Source organism: Podarcis bocagei (genome assembly GCF_964188305.1).
Source record: "Podarcis bocagei genome assembly, chromosome: 13".
NCBI classification, from domain to species: Eukaryota; Metazoa; Chordata; class Lepidosauria; order Squamata; family Lacertidae; genus Podarcis; species Podarcis bocagei.
Window position 1 is genome coordinate 40,707,819 of NC_138138.1, and position 19,027 is coordinate 40,726,845.

Below are 19,027 nucleotides of genomic sequence, written 5' to 3' on the forward strand. Positions count from 1 at the left end.
TAAATTTTAAAATATTTTATTCTCCTTTAATTACGCCTTGAATCAGCTGCTTGAGGCGGCTGCCTCATTCTCACTAATGACAGGGCTGCCTCTGTTTCACCTCCTTTCTGAGTGACAGACACGGCAAACGCAGGCCCACCCATGGATTTGCACTATTTTGCTATTTGATTCCACTCTGGTATTACTTACTATTATTTTTGAGTCTGATTTATCGGCCGCCAGCGAAAGTCCCAGAGATATTCCAGAGGTATCTTTGTTTCAGACAAGGAGAGATGGCATGTGGAAAAAAGAGACAGACATGTAAGTGAGACTTATAATATATAATTATAATATATAAAGAGACTTTGTCCCCATGTCTCATGGATATTAATACACACACACAGTTCCTAGCTATTCTGCATACCCTCCAAAATTTAACTGATGAAAATAGGGAATTGTAAAATCCGTATCAGTCTGTAGTGCACATATGCCCTCAAGAGTTCCCTCTCTTCTCAGGAGATAAAATGATCAGATGCGACACTCTCACCTTCAGAAGAATGGAGGCACACAAATTTTTAGCTTACTGTTGTGGTGGAGAACCATTGTCTGGCACTTCTCTGTATCATACGAGCAGCGGAAAAGCGATCCCGTCCGGTTGCCTGACATGGGGGCACTCACTACCAACCTGCACGAGGGGAGCAAGTTTTAGAAAACGACTGTTTACAGGCATGTGGCTGCTCTGAACAAAATAAACTGGCAACGGTTTGGTTCTCACCAGGACGTGCCGTCGTCCGCTCTCGTCTGGATGACACGGTAGCCAAACTGAGAGGCCTTGTCACCTCGGAAAAACACCGGAGTCTCTGTATCAATGATGTTGAAGTCTGAAGAGACTGCAGAACCTAGAGTGGAAAACGGTAGCAGAATGCTGTGGCACAGAGAGATTGGTGCATCAACACTGCTAAGAAAACATTTCCTTTTCACAAGCTGCCAGGGGCTCTTCCAGATGTGGAAGATGTCCAAGTTCCAATTTGAGCTTAAAACAATTTTTGTTAAAAGCCCCACCTGAAAGCAGCCTTGGGTTGGGGGGGTGGGGGAGCAACTGGAGAGGCTACCAATTGAATAAACAGGCCCAAGTGTCCATATATTATTACACATTTTACCACTGTGAATATTGTATATTATGCCTGTGCTCCAGCTGTCCCTATTGACTCACCCCAGTCCCTGGTAAATCATTGTTCCTTTGGGGAGGGGGAGAAACCTTGTTTACATCTTGTTACTATAGGTGGCTAGAGTTATATGCTGGATAGTTATACAGACTGGGCCCAAAAGCAAGTGAATGGGCAGGGAGGAGGCCTGTTCAGGATATTTTGCCTGTAGCCCCCCCCCCCAAAAAAAACCCCTGGAGCCAGCACATGGTTCTGTTTTCTTCCCAGGGGTCTCTGGCAGTTAAATCTTTGGCTGGGGAATGGACACATCTTGTCTCTAGGAAAAGTGGACAAGTGGCCACAGGTAGAAGCAACAGGTGTCTAGGAAAAGGAGACAGGAGGCCTAAGAAGCTTGCAAGTGGGTGGAAGGGGCAGACAGTAAGGGAAGGTTCAAGGAAGGAGGGGGAAATGCCAGAGAAGAGAAACACAAACAGCCGGCAGCTGAGGAAGCTGAAGTTCACATGCTGCTCTTTGGAAACAAGACAACCTCTGACTGCTTGGATGAAGTCTGTGCTTTCCAAATGCTGGGGTGGAAAGTCTGTGGTTGGCACTTTCCAAAAGAGCTACATGGAGCTGGCGTAACCTAATGGCTGAACTATGGATCAGGAAGATTTTTTTTCTGATCGTAAGAGCTGTTCCACAGTGAAACAGGCCCCCTCAGGAGGTTGCAGACTCTCCTTCCTTGGAGGTTTTTAAGCAGAGGTTGGGTGGCCATCTGTTACGGACGCTTTACTTGAGATTCCTGCATTGTAGGCAGGTTGGACTAGATGACTCTCAGGGTCTCTTCCAACGCTACAAATTATTTGATTCTACAAGTTGTTCAAATCTTGCACATGCAGGAAGCTCCCTCAGGCAATCCGTTCTCTCCCAGCAGCAACCCCTGCTCTGCAGTGAGGATGCGGGGAGAAAGAATAGTGCTGCTGACCTACTTTCCAAGCTCTCTGTATAAGTTTTACAACAAAACAGTATGTAAATGGACTCAGAGTGCTCAAAAATGCTACAAAAATGCCCAGTATTCCTAGGGATAGCCTGGCTGCAGCAGGATGCAAAACCACCCCCGTCACAGGCGCCACTGCTTTTAGCATATGAGTTTTAATATTTTATTTCCTCATGCATACATTTGGCTCTTGACCCACATGTCTGGCCAGGAGGAAGTTGGCCACATTTGGACATTCCCGAACACGCGGCTTCTCCGTTGACAAAGAGATGGCTAGATGAGTCATTTGACCCTTATTCTCCTTCCCCTTCTTATGGCCTCTTCCACACCTTTGCAATGCCCTGAATCCCCATCAGTTTTCTTAGCGTGCCAGTGGGTGCATGTTATTTCTTCACGGAATGTGTCAGAATGAACACAGTGGAAAAAGAAAGGGAAGGGTTTGTGGCGGCGAGGAGGCCTTTTTGGTCCCTGAAGTAACTCTAGCCGCCAGAGGCCAGGAAGCCGTGTCAGCTCCCTTGCGCAAGATGCCCTCAGTGACCCCACTGGGGAAGCAGCAGGTAGCCCAGATGCCCATAAACATTGTCCTTGATGCCAATGCAGAGGTGGTCCTACCATTTGGTAGGCTGAGGAAACAGCTTCAGACATAAGGTGCTTGGGAGGGGGTGCGCGCACCAAGCAGCTACAGGATGGTGGGAAGCAGAGGTGTGTGTACCATGTCATCCGCTGCCTTGCAGCTCCAATCTACCGTATTTTCCGGCGTATAAGACGACTGGGCCTATAAGACGACCTCCAACTTTTGAGAAGATTTTCATGGGTTAAAAAGTCATCTTATACGCCAGAACATACGGTAGTCTGCTGCCCTCAGGTGGGGCAAAGGATACTCTTCCGCCATCAGCGTTGGACTAAAATGAAAGCTGCCCATCTAGTAGTGCTTTTGAGCACAATGGTCCCATCTCTCTCTCTCCCCCCTAGCCCCCTGTTCTGTGAGCCGCCTTTGACAAGGGGAGCTCAGTCCCGCTTTCTGCAGGGTTCAGGCGCATGATGTACCCTAGTGTGCAAGGAGCCTTCTCAGGGACTTCCACCAAGCAGGATTGAGTTTTCCACCCTTCATCTGATGCACAGAGACTTCAGTCCTGCTTGCTGCAGGGATAGGATGTGCCATGCCTCTTCCTGCCCCACACCTGGTGTTACATATGACATCTGGTGTGATTTAGGGGATATTTGGCCTGGCGTCCATGGGCTGAGCTTTACCACCCTTGCGTTAGGGAGAAAGAGCCAAAACTCATGCTTTTCCCTGCAGTTCTAGTTTTGTGTGTACCCAGATGGAGGGCTGCTTTAAAAAAATAATAATAATACAGCATTATACTTGCGGTCTCAAGTGGTACAGTCCACTAGACCACCTCAGCAATCTACCATCTCATTTGTTTATGTAAGCATTTCTACCCCACTTTGCAATTCTGAAGAAATGTCAAAGGTGGCTTACAATCAAATCTCAAATAATGGCGGGGGGGGGGGGCGGGGCAGGTTATTTAAAAAAAGGTATACAGTAAAAGCAGCCAGATAAAGCAGCGATAAAAAAGAAGACACAAAAGTTAAAAACAATAGGCATCACTAAAGACTCGACATTTCTGTTTACTAAAAGCCTGGGTGAATAAAATAACCTTGACAATTGCCTAAAATTTAGGAGATGGCCCTGGATAGATGTTGCAGGGTGTGGATTGGTAGATTAGATACACCTGGGAAGGCTGTTTTAAGGCTCTGGCTACAGAACAGAAAAGTGCCTGCATTTGCCACTGTCAATTTCTGAGGCTTGAAGGCACCTGAGTCAGGATACATTTGCCTTAGCTTAGAGAACAGACAGGGCCATGTGAAGGCAGGCATCCTTATTCCATGCTCCGATTTGTATAGGGCTGTTTAGGTTAAGCCCAACGATTTCAGCAGAATTTGGAAAGCCAGGGAACATCACTGAAGTGCAGCGACATGTTTTGCGAGACCACACATCTCTCGTTCTCAAACCAGTTTGGAACAAACTGAAGATTCTTGGTAGCCTTCAAGGTTAGCCCCACGTTACACACTGCAGTAGTCTATAAAGTGGCTGTCTGCTGAACATCTTGAGCCAGCCTCTGTAATCCTGGTAACAGCCCTGCACAGTGGGGCAGTATTAATTAGCCTCATATTGGTTGTGCAAGGTAGGAAGGTCTCAAGATTTTAGCCCCAAAATCTCAAGGTAGCTTTCAACAACCTGAACAATATGGAGAGATGACTATTAACCTACCTCACAGGGCTGTTGTAACAACTACAATGGATTAGTGTGACAGGCTTTAAACACAGGCAAAATAAATGCAAAGTAGGGTTATTATTTAGTAAGCACTTAATACCACTAGACCTGTAGAAACATTTTTTGGTTTTTAAAAAATCCCCATTTCAGTGCTTGACTGAGCAAGCCTTCCCACACACGGCAAGTTTTTGTTCCTTTTTTAAAGTCACTGTCTACAACACTGCAGCCCCCTCCCTGCCCCCCATTAGCCCTGATTCAGTTTACCTGCAACCCAACCAGCTGCCCCACTCCTGATGGCTCCAACTTTAACAACCCCCCCAACCCCTGCTCCTGTGCCTTTTAAAACAGCTGTAAGCAAGTGGCACAACTTTTCTCCAAGCTGAGAACAGATTCACCTGTCGATTGCTGCAGATCAACTTGCTGTTAAAGACACAGGAACAAACCAAAGCCAGTTCCTTTGGGCTCAGTTGGCAACCCTACACCTGCCCCACAAGCCAAAGTTGAGCTGCAGTACGTACACCAGCCAAGGCAGAGAAAGCAAGCAGCTTTGAAGATCCACTTCATTTCGACGGCAGGCTCCATGCTGTTGCTTCATCCAGTCCTCTGCGGCCGACTTGCATGGAGACTGCACTGCTGCAAAGTCTGGCATCTCATTTCCTATTATTGCCACACCAGTATCCGTTCCCCCCTCAGTTTCAGCATGAATCTCTGATTTGCGCCACCTACAAACCACACCCAACTTTAAATGCTAGACAATGTTAAATTAACAGAGTAGGGCTGCCTCTTTTCCCAGAGGCTTTCTTCCATTCCATTTCCGTTGCATGGGACAGACAAAACCTAACAAGGTTTTTGTCGCCACTGAATGTCCAATGTTCAGCAAAAGTATATCCCTGCATATCAGGTGCTGGGCGCAAACACAGGGTCGTCTTCACTTTCAGGATGTGCTTCCTAGAGGGCGACCCATCAATAGACCCAGAAAACTGTACTAGGGATGCTTTCCAGTGTGTTCCAGTAAGACATCTTAAAGGAAGGGGGGGGGCTAACCTGTGGTTCTGGACTCCCAAATCCCATCAGCCCCAGCCAGCATGAAAAAATCACCAGGAATGATGGGGCAGTCTAATATCCAGAGCGCTAGATTCCCCATATCTGGCCTCATGACTGCTGTATTGAGGAAATGTGGACTTCAGACTACCAAACCTCTATTATGGTCTGTACATCAGTGGCTTGTTTCTCACCGCCAGAACATTAACCCATTATCCATCCGTCTGAGCCTGCTAGTGGGGTGTTTTCATCTTTTAAAGATAAGAACCCATAATAAATATATTGTGGGAATTCTAGCTTCCGAGGAAGTAATGCGACTATTTACTTGAGTGTGGGACAGTTGTGTTGGATTGCCAACTTACAAGATCTTAAATGAGCTCTGATCTACTGGATAACCGACTGGACCAGCATCACAGAAACTAAAGGCACCCCCTTTCCTAGCACCCTCTTTGAAAATGAGGTTTCTTCCTTATGAACAGGAACAGCCCAAAGCATTTTGTCGCCTCAGGCGGAGCAGAAATCTCTCCACACACACACCCCAAGTCAAGTTGCGTAGTTTCCAAAGCTGCTGAAATTATTTTCTGCGCTTGTGGCAGGAAATCTCGTGATCACCTCTCCCTGACAATAAAAAATACTGTAATAATTAATTAACTTGCTGCCCTTTCAGAACACCAAAATATCTGTATGTGGCCAATATCTAGAAGTTGTTTTTATTTTACTGTTGGCTTTAATTTCTGCAATTGTCCATTTTAAAAAATCTGTGCATGTACCAAAAATACCTGTCTTGTTTTAAGGGCTCTGGACTAGTGTGTATTACAAAGGGAAGCCACCATCTGATTTGCCTAAACACTCTACCCTGTAAAACCTAAGAGGAATGGGTGTAGATGAAAGGGGGAAGGGCACACTTAAAAGCATAGCCTTCTCATGAGGTTCGTAACAAGGAGTGGGGTAGTATAAAGGAGCTGAAGAGCAATGAATAAAATTTGAGTCATGAGTAAGTTTGGGTAAAAAAAGGCCCCCTTTAAGTCAATCCCTACAGATGAAAATAGTAATGGACACAAAGTAAACCACAATTTCTCCACCAAATATTGTGCAAGATGGTAGAACAGTGAACTATGTCACTGAATGGCAACTAGTTTTACCCTCTCTATCTCCCCCCAAATCTTCTATTTGCTTGTGTATGACATTCTCTCCTCCCCATCACTTAAGATGCTACTGGAAGCATTGAGGAGAAGACAAGAACTGGCAGCTAGAAGGCTGCATGCCAATCCCTAACCTATTCCCAGCACACAGGAATCATCAGCAGGGAAACAGTAACCAACCCAGCCAATTTAAGGTTGATTCTTTTTATTTCTCGCAAAATGCGAAGCAACCTCAGAATGAGACAGCAAATCAAACCTCTCCCTCTTTCCCTCTGCAAACACACGCACACAAACACACACACGCCTCTCCTCCCCTGGCCCCCACCCCCTAAAGTCCGGCAAGTTCTTTCAGTCCGCCACTGTGTTGAGTTGCATCTCTTGTGCTCTGTGGGGCAGGAGGCGGGTTCCGATCACGTGTAGAGGTCAAAATCAATGCGCTTGGAATTGTAGAACTGGCCTTCGGAATTCTCCACCTTCCGGCAGTAAACCCCATCGGGGAAATAGCCTTGGGATACCCAGTCCTGGAGGGATACAGAAGAGGAAAGTGTTGAAGGAGAAAGGGAATTGCTGAGAGAAAGAAGAGGTGGAACTGGCAAACTGGTTGGGGCCAGGGGGTGAAGTGAACAAACAAGCACTGGGGGGAGGGGGGGAATTCAAATTCAAACACTACTGACGTTAGCATATCAAGGGGACCAACAAAATCTGGACACATGGAGAGCCAAAACAAAAAAAAAGTTGGTGCACCTAATGGACGTGGGGGTCCTACAAACTAAAATGCATTAGGTGGTTTTCACTCAAAAACAGGCATGGAAATGAAGGTTTTGAAAGGCTAGAAACTTGGCTTTAAAGATGAAACCGGAGATTCTTCAGAACCCGAATTCTGCACCCAATGCCCAGTTTTGTAACTGAGATATTGCACAGCACACATTGCTGGCAATGTTTTCAGAGAAAATGAATGGTGGTGTGCAAGAATAGTCCAGATTTTGCACTTCTAGGCTGCCTACTCAGAGGTATTATCTTAAACAATCGCCAACACAGTAAATAAACAGTTCACTCGTAATATATCAGTGGTGAAATGCTCATTTCTTCTCTTTCCAAAATAGATTTTATCTTGAACAATTGCAAACGCAGTAATAAGCAGTCCACTTGTGATATACCAGTGGTTCAGTGCTTGGACGCTGTTCCAGTAATCAGACATTTTGTTGATTAGTCATCAAGCTTTGTAGTAAATAATATATAAGACAGTACGTAAATGACTTAAAGTAGGGATATATCTGTCCCCATCTGCATATTTCCATCAGGAGGAGCATAGAAAGAGGAGGTTTAACAAACTGAAGGACATCTTTCAGAACAAAGAATTGCAGTAGTAAATGTAACCAAAATGATCTCTGTGGCAACTGATTACATTAGTGTTAAAAAATCCTTGATGCAGCTTGACGGCTGCCACTACAAATTGAAACAACTTCTCTAGCAACATGATTTCCTTGCTTAAGTGGAGTTCATAATCCCAGTGTACGGAAATTATTCTTCACTATCTTTGCATATACGATACTTTCATTAAATGTTTGCATTATTTTTACATATGGAACTGCTTTTGTTTTTACACTTTTCTTGTTTTACAGTTACCAATGTTTTATTTGTTTTTATGATTTATATTTTATTGCTGCAACACACCTGGGACCACATGGTAAAGAGCAGGTAAGAAATCTAACACATTGCTTCTCCAATATGCACAGCTGCTCACTCACCTCAGCAGGCAAGCCACAGCAATGTGCACTTGCAACCACAGACAAGACATATACACCCAGGAACAATAAATGGATAAAGGTGGACATGAAGATCAAAGATTTAGGGGAAGAAATGAACATAAAAAAGAAAAGAGGGAGGAAAAAAACAAAGGCTACTGAAAGGATGGAAAAACAAAAAATTATCAACAAAAGGCCACTGGTATAGGTGGAAAAAATAAAGACTGAATGATAAAGACAAGACCTAAGACAAGAGAGAGACATGAAGAAATATCTGAGAGAGAAATAACAGTGGTTTGACTGCCCCACTTTGTCTCTTACCTGCATCTGGGAGCTGCTAAAGGGGCCATAGAGTTCGGATGTGTTTGTGTTCTCCCATTTGTATTCCCACATGACCTCGGAGAGAGCATCGTCGTCGCCCTGCTTTTGCTCCTCACTTCCCACTGCCGGAAGAATGTTGTGTCAGGTTGCCAACTCAAACAATAACCCAACAGCTAAGATCCGAAATACAATCAGGACAGCCGTGTAGTACAGCTGTACTACTTCGAACATCAGGATTCTGGGGGACAGGTGGGAGATCCCACATTTCAAAGCTTCCCCACAGAAACACCCTGCATGTTGAAAGCTCAAGTATCGGAGAGAATCTTAAGAGCAGAAGCCTTTTCCCAAGAGGGAACACTTTTCTCTGCAGGCAGAAAATGAGCACAACACACCTTCCTCTATTTGCAGCCGTAAATCTAAGCAAGCAGCTGTGAAAGGGGATTATTAATTTTTTTGCAAACCATGCGTTTTTGGTCTTCCCAAAACAGCAACGCAGTTCCCAACAAAAGGACTCACCCGCTGGTGTCTTCTCCCCCAGTTTCGCTTCATCGATATCCTCAGCAAACATATCGAGCTCCGGTTCGGCTGCGGATGATGCTGCGGGAGGTTGCTCTAGCGCCCGGAGCCTCAGCGCCAGCTTCTCCTGAGTCTCCTGGTAGATCTCATACACGCCTCGCGCCACCATTTGGTCTGCCAGCCCCGAGAGGCGCTCCAGCTGCTCTTTCCGTTCTGGCGACCCGGGCTTCTGGGGCTCTCCTTCCTCGGCCGGCTCTGCCTCCTCTGCCTTCAGACGGCTCCAAGGCCTCCGCTGATGCCGGCTGTTCTTGGGCCCGCCCTTGTCTCCCAGCCTCTGGATGGCCCTGGCCACCGTCTCGCCAGGCAGCACCAAGGCCACCATCCCTTCCAGCAGCGCCTTCTTGTCCAAAGGTGCCCGTCCCACTTCAAGATCCTCTTCCTCGTCTTCATCGGCAGAATCTAGCGGCGGCTTCTTCTGACCAGGACGCTGCTCCTTTATCCTGACCTGGTTGGGAAGCGAAAGGGACAGGAAAGCCGTAAGAGGCAAGTGGTAGACCATTGCAAAATGTGGATGAGCTCGGCTTGTTAGCGCATGGTGCTGATGACGCCAAGGTTGCAGGTTCAATCCCCGTAATGGGGCAGCTGCAAATTCCTGGATGGCAGGGGGTTGGACGACATGGTCCTCAGGGTCCCTTCCATCTCTACGATCCTAATGTATGGGCTTCAGATCCAGTCAAAGAACTCTAGCAGGTGCCGCAAGCCAGAAATAATATCCTTTTTGTTATTTGCACTCCCTGTTCCTATTAGATATTCCCAAGAATCATATCAGCCTTGTTTGATGCAACATTAATTCACTGGTTCCCCAATTTTTGTAGTAAAAAGCCATGGAGGTAAGAGAGCAACATTATTCCCACTTACTAGCTCCCTGGGGTTTGGGAGAGCAACCTTACCCAATCTATGTTGTCCAACCAGTTATCCCGAATCATCGCCTCTTTCTTCAAGAAGTAGTTGCCTTCTGAATCAAAATGGCCTTCTTCCATCTCCTCCTGCAAATTGAATGGAGTGATCCGGACCCCATCTTCATAGTCAATAGTTGCAGATTCCTGCCCTACGAGGGTAAATAAGAAAAGGGGAGGTCAAATCAAGATGGAACAGCCTCTCATAATACTAGAATAAAATGACTGTTAACTTTAATAAATCACTAGAGCAGGGCTGATACGAAACCGTAAGAACATCCTATACCCTTTTAAAATGTGGCTCTTTTCAGGAGGGGCAGTGTTACTGGGTTGCCGTTTTTGTTCTCATTATATATGTTGCAATCTTTTCTGTGAACTGCCCAGAGACCTCTGGGTATAGGGTGGTTTATAAACTTAATTAACACCAACACTGAAGAAGTGTGCATGCACATGAAAACTTATACCAAGAACAAACTTAGTTGGTCTCTAAGGTGCTACCGGACAATTTTTTTAATTTTTTAAAATATATTTCAACACCAACACGTACCTATATAGAGGCAGGATTCCCCGTTTTAGCTCAGCACTCTGACATGGCTTCAGGGGGCTCAGAGGTGTGAGGCTGAAGCATTATGAGTGTCTCAACCACCCACCACTAAAACAACTCCCAGTTTTTACCTTGGGCTCTGGAAAGGAGGGCTGGGGATGACCAGTGGGGGATGGCCAAGATACTCCAGCCACTCCAATGGCCAGCCCCCCAATGAGCCCCTATTTCCCTATACAAGCTCCAAACATATGGAGCTGAATTGTGGAGTATTCATCTTCCACAGAGGAATTGGGGAGCACTGATCTTCCATAGAAGTGTAGTTATGAGATCAGGGGCTACAATCCTATGCACACTTACCTGGGAGTAAGTGGGCTTGCTTCTGAACAAAACATGCATGAGGCCTCTTAAAGGGTCCTGACAACCCAAAATATTGTCTTCGCTACCAAGACCTTCCAAAATTTGTGAATACCTAAACACAACCTACTTTAAAAGGATGCTGTAAGGCTTAATGAAATAATGTATACAAAGGGCCTTGAACACATACAGCCCAATCCCACACATATCTACACAGAATTAAATCCTATTAAATTCAGTGGGATTTACTCCCAGGTGTCCCTGAATTGCAGCCTTAATTTTCATACAGATTTCCCCCCTTAAGTACTGAAATAGATATTCAATGGCTCCATTTCCTTTAGGTCTGCCACATCCATACCACTGCAATTCCAAGCAAAAGTAGCCTCTCTTATTTTTATAAGGACTAGTGGCTGGCTTGCTGTTTTTTGGGGTTTCAGAAAGTAGAAATATCACAGAATACAGAATCTCATTATCCAAACATGTACACGTACCATGGTTCCAGTTCCATACTTACCTTCTACATCATCTGATGCAAGGATGTCATATTTGCTGCCTCGCCCTTCCTCCTCGTCATCCTCCTCATCACTGTCCAATGAGTGCTTGCCCTTAAAGCGGCTGCCTGGTCCCCCAACTGCAGGTTCCACCAGCTGTTAAAGGGGGTTGGGGTTGGTAAAGAATGTAGAAATTATCCATTCAGAAGCTGAAGAAACCTCCTGTATTCCCCAGCATCACTAGTTTAGAGGGGTTTTTTCCCCCCAAATCAGAAGCTTATCCTTCTTTTAAGCTCCCCTAAATCTTCAGGATAAGCCATTTTGCATTCTCAAGTCAAGCTCCCAGATTTTATATGCTTTAAACGCACATTCACTTTATCCCCTGAATATGAAGATATTGGAGAATAGCCCCTTTCGCTCACCTTCTTTTTTGGCAAGTTCATTTCCTCCTCATCCTCATCGCCTTGGTCCTCAAAGGTCACCTTGCGTTTTGACATTATGGCTCTACGAAAAGCAAACCAGATTCAAAAGATGAGCAGAGGGGATGCAAGACACCCAAGAGAGCTATCTGTGGGCAACACAGGAGAGGGGCTTGGCTGTTCTGATGGGTTTGGTTAACCAGAATTTGCATAATGCTGCTTCCACTGCTGATAAGGCCCTTATCTCTACCATGCAGGTCTCAGGGGAAGGGGCCTTATCTCCACCATGCAGGTCTCTGGGGAAGGTTTGTAAACAAAGTAACTGTTGACTCCATCTTTGTTGCATATACTGGTACAGAGATGTGTTTTATACACATTGTTTTACCCTCTGCAAAAGCAAATCCTATCACAATACATCTCAACCTGTTACATAAACTCAATGAACAAAAGAGCCCCGCAAAAAGATAGCAAATAAAACCTCCTTGCATATTCTGTCACAATGCTTTGATTTAGAAATAGCTGCACTAAGAAACCCCAAATTTCTTAGCAAGAATGGCACATTTAAGTTTTGTATACATAATTTACTCAGCTTCCAAAAGGATTTTTTTCACATAGCTCAGGGTTTATTTGGGGGACACAGAAAGGGATGTGTGCGTGCAGGCTAATAAGCCTCTAAAGAGCAAGGAGTGCAACACCTGAGCTCTGACCACTAATGTTAACAGCAGCCGTGGGAGAAAGGTAAAATGCTCCAATTAGTTGGCAGACTTAATCCCAGGGCCGTGGGTTCGAGCCCCACGTTGGGTGAAATATTTCTGCATTGCAAGGGACCAGACCAGATGATCCTCGTGGTCCCTTTCCAACTCTTCTATAATTCCTCTTCTTCCTCCTCTGTACTTTGGCTGCTGAAAATAATCCAAACGTAGTCAAGCTTCGCTGCTCTTCATCATCTCCAGAGGACTAAAACGGAAATGAACTCCAGGCAAAATGTGGGTGGTTTATTATTATTATTATTATTATAGAAAAGAAACCCCGACACCAATTACGTTCCTAAATTAACCACGCTAACTAATTGAGGGAGAGGCCTCCCAAACTCCAATGAAGCCTTTCGCACGGCTCGGAGGCCGCCCCGCGCTTTGCAGGTGTGAGCAAGGGGGGGGTCATTGACCTGGGAGCGCACCTGGGCAGGTACGCCGCCGCCCGCCGCCCCCCCCCCCCCGCAGCCAGACGTTCAGGCGGGGCGGGAGCCATTAGAATGTGCGCCTTACGTCACTCGCATCCCCCCCCCGCGCGACGGAATGCGGCTCCCACCTGAGTCCTCACGCAGCCGCCGCTGCCCCAACTCTCAAACCACCGCGGCGAGGCAATCAATATCCGGGTCCCGCCGCGCCATTCGACGACGACGTGACGCTAAGCAGGCGGCGGCGCACGCGCTCCGGAAGTGACAGTAAAGTATTGGCAAGCGCCGGCTTCGTTCGCGCAGACTAGCACGAAGAGTGTGGGCAAAGCCTGCGCGCGCGGCGGGGGACGGGGAGCGTATTTCCTAATTTTGGACCTCCTCCTCGGGCGGAAGTTCTATATCATTTCAAGCCTGTGCAGCCCACAGGAATTGTGCAATTTATTCCTCGGCTCCAGTGTATCTTGGGTTGCCTGGGTGTAAAGCTACGCAGGCTGGACTTCCTCCTGTATAGGACTTCGACCTTAGGAATGAGTAGTTCTTTAAAGTGGTGTGGTTTTAATGGCGCAAATACTGTAGGTGAAATTAAAAGGGAACCAAACACATTCCTGAAACCGGTCAAGCAACAACCCTCAGCCATAATGGTTAAACTGAAACCTCCATGGTTCGAGGCATTGTATTCCTGAATAACAGCTGCAGGAGAGACAAGCATCTCCTTGGCCCTTTTAAATCATAGGGTGGGTGAACCTTTTGTTTAAGCCTGATGCAGAAGGCTTATGTATATGTAGGTATATGTATACCCAGAGGTCTCAGGGCGGTTCACAGAACAAAATCAAAATATAAAACCATGAAATAAATAATCAAAATAAAAACAACAACCCAATAACACCCCCCCCCAAAAAGCAACCCCACATATTATTATTTATTGGCTTTATGTCCCACCAGACACAGCATGCAGAGATTCCCATGTTTAGTTAAGGCAGAGGCTGCCGTTGCCTGCAAGGATCTGTGGATTAGGGTACTAATCCAGCCTTTAAGATGTCTTTATCCCTATTAGTTTGTTGCAGTGAGAGAGTCTTGCGGCACCAACAAATTTACCACGCCACAAGCAGTAGCTAGTTTCATAATACTGTAGACAATGCGGGCTTATGCCACAATACAATTGTTGGATTGGGCTACAATTTACTGTACTTCTAGGCCAACTTTCATTCAAACTGATGTCAGGGTTGTGTGCAATAAACATAAACAATATTTATTCCAAATAACAGCGGCAACAACTTCATATGGACAATAAACTGAGGGGAAGAAGAACTATAAAATGATAACGGAGACTGAGGCAACAAACCATTTAAAATATCTGGGCAAAGAAAAATGCCTTGGCCTGGCACCGATAATTATATTTTCTGCATTGAAAAGTCAGGGTACCATGACAGTAAAATCTTCTCTGTTCAGTACGTAATGTACTTTCACTAGAAAGAGCACTTGAAAAAGGACCTCACTCAAAGATCTTAGGGCATGGACAGGCCAGCAGAGCCGTCTTTCCCATTGGGCTTAGTGGTGCGTTGCGCCAGGGCGCCGGCCTCTCAGGGACACCCCAGTGAGTGGGGGAACTGCATAGCTTTGCCGGTGGCCTCCCCTTTCCCTGCACGCCCGCCAGCTGTGCCCCGCCTACCATAAGGCTGGCAGGCATGCAGCTTCCCTCCCAAGCCTCCTTGAGAGGAGAGCGATCATCGCAGAGGCTTGGGGAAATTTCGGCAACTCTGGGAAATGGGGGGGGGGGGCAGAGGGATATTTGCACCACAGCGCAGAATATGCTTAAGACAGCCGTGCAGGCCAGGGTGGTATACAGACTTACTCCCAGCTATTCCAAGCTGCTGGGATAGGTCAGTTGCCAGAGCATGAGACTCTTAATCTCAGGGTTGATATTGGGACAAAGGATTCCTGCACTGCAGAGGTTGGACTAGATGACCCTCATAGTCCCCAGACACAGGCATTAGAAAATACCTGTAAATATAACATGGCAGTGTTGCCCTTCCTCTTAAAACAAAACAGAGGGAACCACCATCAAGGAAAGCCACAACTTTTCCTGAGCTGCCTTTCCTCAGAAAAGTGGAGGCACATTCACCCCCAACAAGTCAAATGAGACTGTAAAGATCCCTTGCCAGGGAGCATCCAGCTGCTCAAGTCTTTGGGGAATTATTGACCCAACAATTATATACTCTTGTAGCCCTTCCACTTGACTTATTATATACAGAGTTGATGCTGGGCCTCTCACAGATGAATGACAGGCTAAAAGGCAACGGATCCATTTCCAAGGAAAATTTTTAAAACACAGTCCAAGAGTAAGCAGAGAGAGAATACAACTTGCTAATCAAAAGCCTAATGAAGAAAGAAAAAATATTTGTAATACTGTACATCTAAAGACTGCAAGAGATTAAAATTGCTGGTTTTCCCCAGCAGTGCCATTACTGACAATACCCGATACCTAGAAACCACATATTTTCTTAACTAATGATGGACCAGTAAGTATATGATACTCCAGGGTGGGTGCATGGGGGGCGGGACAGGCAAGCTCAGAAAAGGGGGCACTTTATGGGGAACTGTAGCAACTAGAACTTAGATCCCAACGATTGTGATTCGTGCATTGCAGGGGGTTGGACTAGATGACCCTCCGGCCCCTTCCAGCAGTTCTATTATTCTACCCTCCATTCCTCACAGCTATTTGTTCCTGAAACGAATCCATTCTAAGACAACTCTCTTTAGGACCAGCGAGAACTTTCCTTCGAGGTTAAGTTTCAGTAATTGGTTGTGGGTTCCTTACTTCCTCTTTCTAGTTGCTTGTTCTTCTTGATCTTGGGAGAGAAATTGTGGGTGAGGAAAGCAAGGGACCACGATCAAAGGGGAGGCAAGCTTCTCCCATAGCTACCTTCTCTTCCTGGATCAAGTGACTTGTGAATCGCCAGGTGAGCTCTAGTCCCGCCCCTTCACCTGGGAAATGTTTTCTCTTGAAGAGTGGAAGGAGGAGAAACTGCCATGAAGGAAAACCAAAAGGGGGAACTCAGACGTATCTGACACCAAAGGTAAGGGCATTCAGGGGTATTTGTTTCCCTTTTTTACAATATCCTCATGTTTGCTTGGGACACTTGCTATAGTTACATTTATTTCAAGACAAACTGGTAAAGTTATTGCTCCTTCCCTCTCACTCCAGTTCTTCTCCAGTTTCCCCCCCTTTCCCTGTATTTTCTTTAATTATGCATAGATTCATCCTCTCCTTTTTTCTTCTGGCACCCTTCATCCTATCGTTTCATTACTTTTCTTCCTTCACCACCTTTTGTCCTCACTCCTTCTAAAACCATTATTTCAATTTCTTTATATGTTCTCCTGTCCTGTTATGCTCATACAGTATAGCACAATTGGTTTGCTCCTTCATTAAGTTATTTCCACTTTTGTTGCAACATCCTACTCTAGATCCTGTTCAGTTTTCTTAAAAATAAAATAAAAAATCCATCCCAAATTAGAATCTCTCCCAGCTGGATAAACACCACACATTTAAAGCAACCCAATAATCCTGGCAACTGTAGTTTACCCGCAGGGAGCTATAGTTCCCAGCACCTTTAACAAACTACATTTCCTAGGATTCTTTTTATTTCGGGTGTGTGTGTGTGTGCTTTAAATGTAAGATGTGTACACAGCCAGAGATCTTTCATCTCCCCTTCAAAAGCGTGATCCCTTTTTTCATGTGCTTTGCTTCATTTTTTCTTATTCCCTTTCAGCCCATCCCTAAGTTATTCCACACTCTCCCTCATTTCTCCCCCCCCCCCCCGTTCTATATCTGCAGCTCCTTTTCTGGGCCCATTATCACCTGTACTTTCCTGACATGCCCACCTGTTCCATTCACCGCCACCAGTCGTCCATCATAATTTCACCCCTCATTTTTCAGGGTTCTGTCCGCCATGAAACTCCACCTCTCCAGTGCTCTCGCATCTTCCCACCTGAGGCATCTCCCAGACCGGCAGGGATTGTTGTACAAGAAGAGCATCCGCACAGCCTCCTACCGGCCATGCTGGTGCGAGCTCTGGGGCAATATCCTCTTCTGCCGAGACCAATCGGGAGATCGGGGTCCTCTCCGGCTCATCATCCTGGAAGGCTGCACCGTGGAGCTGCAGGAGTCTGCATCTGAACCACACACCTTTGAGATTTCCTACCCCAATGGCGTACCTGGGGCCCGATCCTACAAAATGGCGGCCGAGAGCCAAGAAACCATGGAGGGTTGGGTGCGAGCTCTCAGTACGGCAGGCTTCTGTTACCTCCGAGCTTTGGTGACGGAGCTGGAGGGACAGTTTCAGATACTGAAGCACCAGCAACCTCCCAAATGTGAAGGACAACCGAGACACTTGGCAAGAGACTTGAAACTCCCCACTACAAAACCGGCGGTGGAAGCTGGTCCCTTCAGCATGGGTTTTGTCCAGCTCCACCAGCAATTTGGAGAAGATATTTTGAGGCTGAGGCGGAAGTGGCAGGAGAAGCAAGGCAAGCAGCCGCCAGAGAATGAGTCCTTGATTGATTTTGAGTAGGGCAATTCAGGCCATACCAAACGTTTGGACCGTGCCTAGTGAGCTTTGGGAAGTCTAGAATCTATGAAGTTTCAGGCAAGAAAGTCACGCAGAGCCAGTATCTGATTAATGCCTTCGAAACATATGTCAGCACATTGACATTGATTTTTACATGCTACAAGAGATTTTAATAAATGTGTATTTTTAAACAAAGAAACCTACCAGCCTTGAGAATTGTTTTGTTTATCATAGTAGCAGCTGCCATACCTGATATAGTGAGAAAGGAGGTTGAGCTCAGTAACGGTATATTTTGGTGAGCGCTTATTGTGGGTGGAGTCTTCAGCTGCGCCAACCTCCTGAATGTGGAATCAAAACCATTCCCCAAAGTGAAAGCTTGGCTTCTTTGCCATTATTTGGTCCAGCCCATGCATTCAGTGGTGTGATGAAAACAGCATTGGCCTTCTCTCTGGTCTTTGACTGGTGGGTCAGGACCATAGCTGTCAACTTTCAGATTTGAAAATAAGGGATCAGCAGCCTCACCTGTCCCGGGAAAGGTCTATGGGATATCTAACAATCCGGGATATCTAACAATCCAGGAAACGGCGCTGGAATAAGGGAATTTCCTGCAAAAAAAGGGAAGGTTGACAGCTATGGTCAGGACCCTTGCCTTAGCATTAAGGATGCAGTGCCACAACAGCACTATCGCAATATGGTAAAGTAACAATAAAAATGAAGCAGCAGGTATCCACCATGTCTGGCCTAAAAGTTGACTGCTATCAAAGCCAGGATTGCCTGGAGAGTGGTGGCTCAGCAGAGGCCGCAAGCAGAAGTTTCCCTCAGATTAACTGTAAAGAGATCCTGTTAACTGGGAGAGACGGGCTCTTCTGAACACAAAGTGTGCCTCTACCTCTAAACTATGGTCCTTCCAATGGCTTCATCTTCCCCAACCCACCATAACACACACACACACACATTTATCAATGATTTCCAGGTAGTTGCCTACAAGACTCATCATAAAATCATTCCTCCAGCACAACTTTAAAACCTAAAAGGATCTTTGTTCCCAACAAAGGGGGACAGTATTCAATTCTCCATTCCACCATGAAGTCCACTAAAGTAACCATTGTCCAAGCTCTGTCTCAGTCCCACCTATTATGCCGGACTGCCCCAAGTATGTCACCCATAAGTTTCTTGGAGAAAGGTTGCAATGTGGCAAACATATTGATCTTAAAACTACCAACAGCCTTCCCCAATCATGGCAGAATTGAGAGGGACATCAAAAGTCACAGAGTTTTGGGACAGAATATTTGACCCCGCAGCTGATGCTGGAATAAATCTTCCCATCATCCCTTACTATGGACAGTGCAAAGTG

The 19,027-nt window shown here is 46.0% G+C and overlaps 3 protein-coding genes across 5 annotated transcripts in view; 1 reads left to right on the forward strand and 2 right to left on the reverse strand.

Annotated features, from left to right (window-relative positions):
* Window positions 1-5,084, reverse strand: part of LOC308571968 (integrin alpha-X-like) — a 30,498-nt gene extending 25,414 nt beyond the window's left edge. Inside the window, exons 1-4 of one of the 3 annotated variants that reach the window (XM_081167621.1) lie at window positions 4,918-5,084; window positions 755-878; window positions 564-664; window positions 190-251 (exon numbers count right to left, since the gene is read on the reverse strand). In XM_081167621.1, coding sequence (XP_081023747.1) covers window positions 190-251; window positions 564-664; window positions 755-878; window positions 4,918-4,981 — 351 coding nt within the window. In that variant the 5' untranslated portion in view covers window positions 4,982-5,084. Of the gene's footprint in view, window positions 1-189; window positions 252-563; window positions 665-754; window positions 879-1,192; window positions 1,319-2,302; window positions 2,373-4,917 lie in introns of those variants that run through there. The other 2 variants (XM_081167622.1, XM_081167623.1) reach the window with 2 other exon arrangements.
* Window positions 5,085-6,770: 1,686 nt separating this feature from the next.
* On the reverse strand, window positions 6,771-13,388 carry CD2BP2 (CD2 cytoplasmic tail binding protein 2). Its single transcript, XM_081168835.1, has 7 exons — window positions 13,237-13,388; window positions 11,932-12,013; window positions 11,533-11,665; window positions 10,115-10,272; window positions 9,165-9,669; window positions 8,649-8,770; window positions 6,771-7,103 (listed from the first exon to the last, which is right to left on the reverse strand). Exons 2-7 carry the CDS (start codon window positions 12,004-12,006, stop codon window positions 6,993-6,995), a joined length of 1,104 nt encoding a protein of 367 aa, XP_081024961.1. The 5' UTR covers window positions 12,007-12,013; window positions 13,237-13,388; the 3' UTR covers window positions 6,771-6,992.
* Window positions 13,389-15,930: 2,542 nt separating this feature from the next.
* Window positions 15,931-17,872, forward strand: LOC308572632 (sesquipedalian-1-like). Its single transcript, XM_081168843.1, has 2 exons — window positions 15,931-16,182; window positions 17,043-17,872. The coding sequence occupies exon 2, from the start codon at window positions 17,056-17,058 to the stop codon at window positions 17,674-17,676; it is 621 nt and encodes a 206-aa protein (XP_081024969.1). The 5' UTR covers window positions 15,931-16,182; window positions 17,043-17,055; the 3' UTR covers window positions 17,677-17,872.
* Window positions 17,873-19,027: the final 1,155 nt, after the last annotated feature.